At 49.1% G+C, this 5,000-nt stretch overlaps 1 protein-coding gene across 1 annotated transcript in view; it reads left to right on the forward strand.

Annotated features, from left to right (window-relative positions):
• The window catches only part of map2k6 (mitogen-activated protein kinase kinase 6), a 19,480-nt gene that overhangs the window by 7,128 nt on the left and 7,352 nt on the right, over positions 1 to 5,000 (forward strand). Inside the window, 4 exon segments of the mRNA XM_083687349.1 lie at positions 2,105 to 2,159; positions 2,161 to 2,172; positions 3,168 to 3,216; positions 4,122 to 4,235. Coding sequence (XP_083543475.1) covers positions 2,105 to 2,159; positions 2,161 to 2,172; positions 3,168 to 3,216; positions 4,122 to 4,235 — 230 coding nt within the window.

Raw genomic sequence — 5,000 nt, forward strand, 5'->3', positions numbered from 1 at the left:
TGGGCGGAGAGCGGGGAGCTGTCTTGTTGATGGAGCGTGCCGCGTCTTGTCCCATCAACAAGGTGGCGTTGAGGAGGTATGGCGGCGTAGGGACAGGACTGGGTCAGCCTGAGCCTGAGCCTGAGCCTGAGCCTGAGCCTGAGCCTGAGCCTGAGCCTGAGCCTGAGCCTGAGCCTGAGCCTGCACGATCACCAGCCAGCCAGCTAGTCAGTCAGCCAGTCAGTCAGTCATTTAGCCAACCAACCAGCCAGTCAACCAGCCAGCACAGTTTGCACACTTGCTCACTTCCAGAGAAAGCCTGGCCCTGCTGGTGCTGGTGCTTAGCCATAACCGCTAACCAGTTCTCTCTCCCGGGCACGGCCTTGGCAGCGAGCAGGCGGTCTCTGGAGGCAGCGGTGGAAGCGCCAGGTGTTGACTGGTGTCGGGAATGTCTTCAGTATTTTAACCCTTACTGGGCGGAAACCTCCGGTCCTTTGTTGCGTGTGTTTGGTGGTGGACTGTACTGTATTTGAAGCGTCGGTGTTGGGTTACTATTGTTGTCTGTGTAGATGTGTGTGGGAGGGGCTGGAAGTGACATTTTGGTGCAACAAAGCTGCTTTGGAAAGCGGAGACCGGGAGGCAGGCGGAGAGAGGCCACCGGTGGAGGGTCACATAGCACAGATGGGGTGGCACACCCTGTTTCCATTAAACCAGGACACCGCTGGACACAGGGAGTTTGTGTTCGTTTCATTCCGAATTTTTCTCTGACAATGAGCTGAAGAGATTATTAGTATTTCAGCAGTGTGAGGCAACATTCCTATCTTCCAGCACAAAGTCACACCTTTTTAAAGTGATTATGGGTGGTAAATCATTATTGTGTGTGTGTGTGTGTGTGTGTGTGTGGCATCCTCCCAAGTACTCATCAGCTCTTCAAACTGCCATGTCACCTTCCCAAAAATGAGAAGTGAAACCATAATAAACATATGAATCACACCTGGTGACACCTGGCTCCTCCCACACACACACACACACACACACACACACCTGGTGACACCTGGCTCCTCCCACACACACACACACCTGGTGACACCTGGCTCCTCCACTACATCAAGCCCTGCCCAGAGGCACTGTCTCACCGTCACCTATTCACAGAGAGAGAAAGGGAGAGAGAATGTATGTTAGCTTAGCATAACAAGCACCCAGCCCAGCCTGCCTTCGCAGGAGTGCTGCTGTTGAAGCCAGCCAGGGTGGGTTTGAGCCAGATGCTGTAGTGAAGACCAGGCCCAGCACTCAACCTTCCGCAGCTTCGCAACGCCCTGTTACCGTGGCGTCCAGGCGTTCAGCCCTCGTCGAAGCCTCTCCAGATGGAGTGTGTGCACCTGGGCAGACAGACATATTCCTCTCCCTCTCCCTCTCTCTCTCTCTCTCTCTCTCTCTCTCCCTCTCTCTCTCTCTCTCTCCCCCCCCCCCCTCTCTCTCTCTCTCTCTCTCCCCCTCTCTCTCTCTCTCTCTCCCCCTCTCCCTCTCTCTCTCTCTCTCTCTCTCTCCCCCTCTCTCTCTCTCTCTCTCCCCCTCTCCCTCTCTCTCTCTCTCTCTCTCTCTCTCCCTCCCCCCCTCTCTCTCTCTCTCTCTCTCTCTCTCTCTCTCTCCCCCTCCCCCCTCTCCCTCTCTCTCTCCTCTCTCCCCCCCCCCCCCCCCCCTCTCTCTCTCTCTCTCTCTCCCCCTCTCTCTCTCCCTCCCCCCCCCCCTCTCTCCCTCTCTCTCTCTCTCTCTCTCTCTCTCGCTCGGCCCCTTTTCATTTAATCAGGATCTGGAGTCTCTCGCCGCTCCCGACCGTAAGTGTCGTCTCAGACAGGGATGGAGCTGCTAGCTACCACAGGGACGGTACAGTACAGTATGTAGCCGCTGACACGACATCCAATGGAACATTTCAAACAGCTCAGCGACTCGGTTTAGGAGTTATTTTGGCTTTCTCCTGACTGCCTTCTAACTTGGTTTTTCATCCGTTTGTTTGTTGACTTGAAGGCTTCGTGAATTATGAAGCGTGATGTACTTATGTGAGCTCTTTTATTTCACCCAGTAAGTGTTCATCTCTGTCCCCCCCCCCCACCCCCACCCCCCCCAGCTACGAAGAGGAAGCCAGGCCTGCGGCTCAACAAGGAGGTGTTCGAGCAGTCGCCCCCCCCCTGCAGTGTAAGACCCTTTTTAAAAATTTTTTATCACAACCTACTCTGGGTAACTCCTTTATTTTACAGAGTGCCCCTTTATTTGTATACGTACATTAAGAAAGTGCTTACTTTGAGTAAAACTGTTAGGCTTGTTACTTCATAATTGCATATTTAGTACAGGTAGTTAGTTCTATATCTATATCTACAGTACCAGTCAAAAGTTTGGACACACCTTTTCATTCAATGGTTTTTCTTTATTTTTATTATTTTCTACATTGTAGATTAATATTGAAGACATCAAAACTATAAAGGAACACATATGGAATTATGTAGTAAACAAAAAAGTGTTAAACAAACCAGAATATGTTTTATATTTTTAGACTCTTCAAAGTAGCCACCTTTTGCTTTGATGACAGCTTTGCACACTCTTGGCAAGGTGTGTCCAACCTTTTGACTGGTACTGTATATCTTAAGTTAATTGTGTTACCATTTGTGATGAATTTGATGAGTTAGGCCTACAGTAAGTACCAGAACGTCTAACTTATTACCACAGAATTAGTAAATTTAGACTAAGATGGGTTATCTAGGTACAGGTTGTCTAGGTATGAGTTATCTGATCTGTATCAACACAGTGCTTCAGATCTCAGCTCCAATTCCTTCTCTGACAAACAAGGAGAGTTAACGGTGACCTTTACTGCCCGTTTACTGATAACAGCGTGTTCCCCACCTGCCCACGGATCTCCCTGCCGTTCAGTGTTGATAGAGTAGGCCTCAGTGTTGATAGAGTAGGCCTACAGTATATTTCCACTGTAAGAAATAACTAACTTTTCATAGATAACCGGGGATGATAAATCTGCATTCCTGGCACTTTTGTTTACATGACACAACACACTTCTTCACGTTCAAACAGTTTAATGATTGCTGTAACTTTTGTTGGAGACTGTAAAAACAACTGTAAGAAAAAAATCCTTGAGAGCATCATTTATTGTGATGCAACAATAAGGACTGTCTACCTTCCAGACCCCCGAGAGACTTGGATTCCAAAGCGTGTGTGACCATCGGAGAGAAGGTAGGATTTAAACCAGTCTTGTTCAATGTGCCTCAAATGCCTCAAAGTCTCTCTCATACTGCATGGACCCTGACTGCACCCCCAACGTTCACATGACCTCACCACCATGGAAGCACTCACACAAGCTTTAAGTGCATGTTTACATCCGTGTGTGTGTAGATCCTTTACCTGCTGTATACTCCTGGTTGAGCACGGTCCTCTGGTCTCCTCGCATAAACGCTTGGCTCAATTAGGGGTCCCTGAGCCGTAAAGGACGCCCCAGTGAGCATTACGGCCGGATCGAACACTTCTGATTGTAGGCAGACTGGAATGCGTTTTACTGCCTGCTGGGGCAGTAAAAATATTTATTTTAAACTCATCAAATAAGTGGAATTTTCCATTGGCACAGAGAACTGCTATTTTGTCCTACATATTAGCCTGAAGTCAAAGCAACATACGTTTTTAAAAAAAATAAAAAAAAATTAGAAACAGTTCTCCTATGAAGCGAAGAGAGGGGAAAAAATCACATACTTGAACCATTCTGTCATGAAAAGAGTTGTTTCTCTCTCTCTCTCCCCCTCCCTCTCTCTCTCTCTCTCTCTCTCTCCCTCCTTCTCTCTCTCCCCCTCCCCCTCCCTCTCTCTCTCCCTCCTCTCTCTCTCCTCTCTCTCTCTCCCTCCCTCCCTCTCTCTCTCCTCTCTCTCTCTCTCCCCCTCCCCCTCCCTCTCTCTCTCCCCCTCCCTCTCTCTCTCCCCCTCCCCCTCCCTCTCTCTCTCCCTCCTTCTCTCTCTCTCCTCTCTCTCTCCTCTCTCTCTCTCCCTCCCTCCCTCTCTCTCTCCCTCTCTCACTACACACAATGCTGTACATGATGTTATTCCTGCCATGCACCTACATTATATAATCTATTGATCCCCCCCCCCGTCCAGAACTTTGTGGTGAAGGCTGATGACCTGGAGCAGATTGGTGAGCTGGGCCGAGGGGCGTATGGCGTGGTGGACAGGATGAGACACATGCCCAGTGGTCTGATCATGGCCGTGAAGGTGAGACCTGACCTTTCCTTACCTTAGTTTACCTTACCTTACCTTTCCTTACCTTACCTTACCTTACCTTACCTTAGTTTACCTTACCTTACCTTACCTTAGTTTACCTCGCCTCACCTTACCTTACCTTACCCTACCCTTACCTTACCTTACCCTACCCTTACCCTACCCTACCCTACCTTACCCTACCCTTACCTTACCTTACCCTACCCTTACCTTACCTTACCCTACCCTTACCTTACCTTACCTTTCCTTACCTTACCTTACCTTACCTTAGTTTACCTTACCCTACCCTTACCTTACCTCACCCTACCTTACCCTACCCTACCCTTACCTTACCTCACCCCACCTCATCTCTGGAGGAAGGTAACTACACGTCTGGAAATCAGGAGAATTCTGAGAATTCCTCACCTCACCTCACCTCACCTCACCTTACTTTACCTTACTTTACCCAGAAGGTGAAGGTGAGGGAGGTGGAGAAAGCTTTACAGTTGGTGGTATACTACATGTAGGGTGGTTGGTTGGTGGTATACTACATGTAGGGTGGTTGGTTGGTTGGTGGTATACTACATGTAGGGTGGTTGGTTGGTGGTATACTACATGTAGGGTGGTTGGTTGGTGGTATACTACATGTAGGGTGGTTGGTTGGTGGTATACTACATGTAGGGTGGTTGGTTGGTGGTATACTACATGTAGGGTGGTTGGTTGGTGGTATACTACATGTAGGGTGGTTGGTTGGTGGTATACTACATGTAGGGTGGGTGG

The sequence above is a fragment of the Argentina silus genome (assembly GCF_951799395.1).
Source record: "Argentina silus genome assembly, chromosome: 16".
Taxonomy (NCBI): Eukaryota; Metazoa; Chordata; class Actinopteri; order Argentiniformes; family Argentinidae; genus Argentina; species Argentina silus.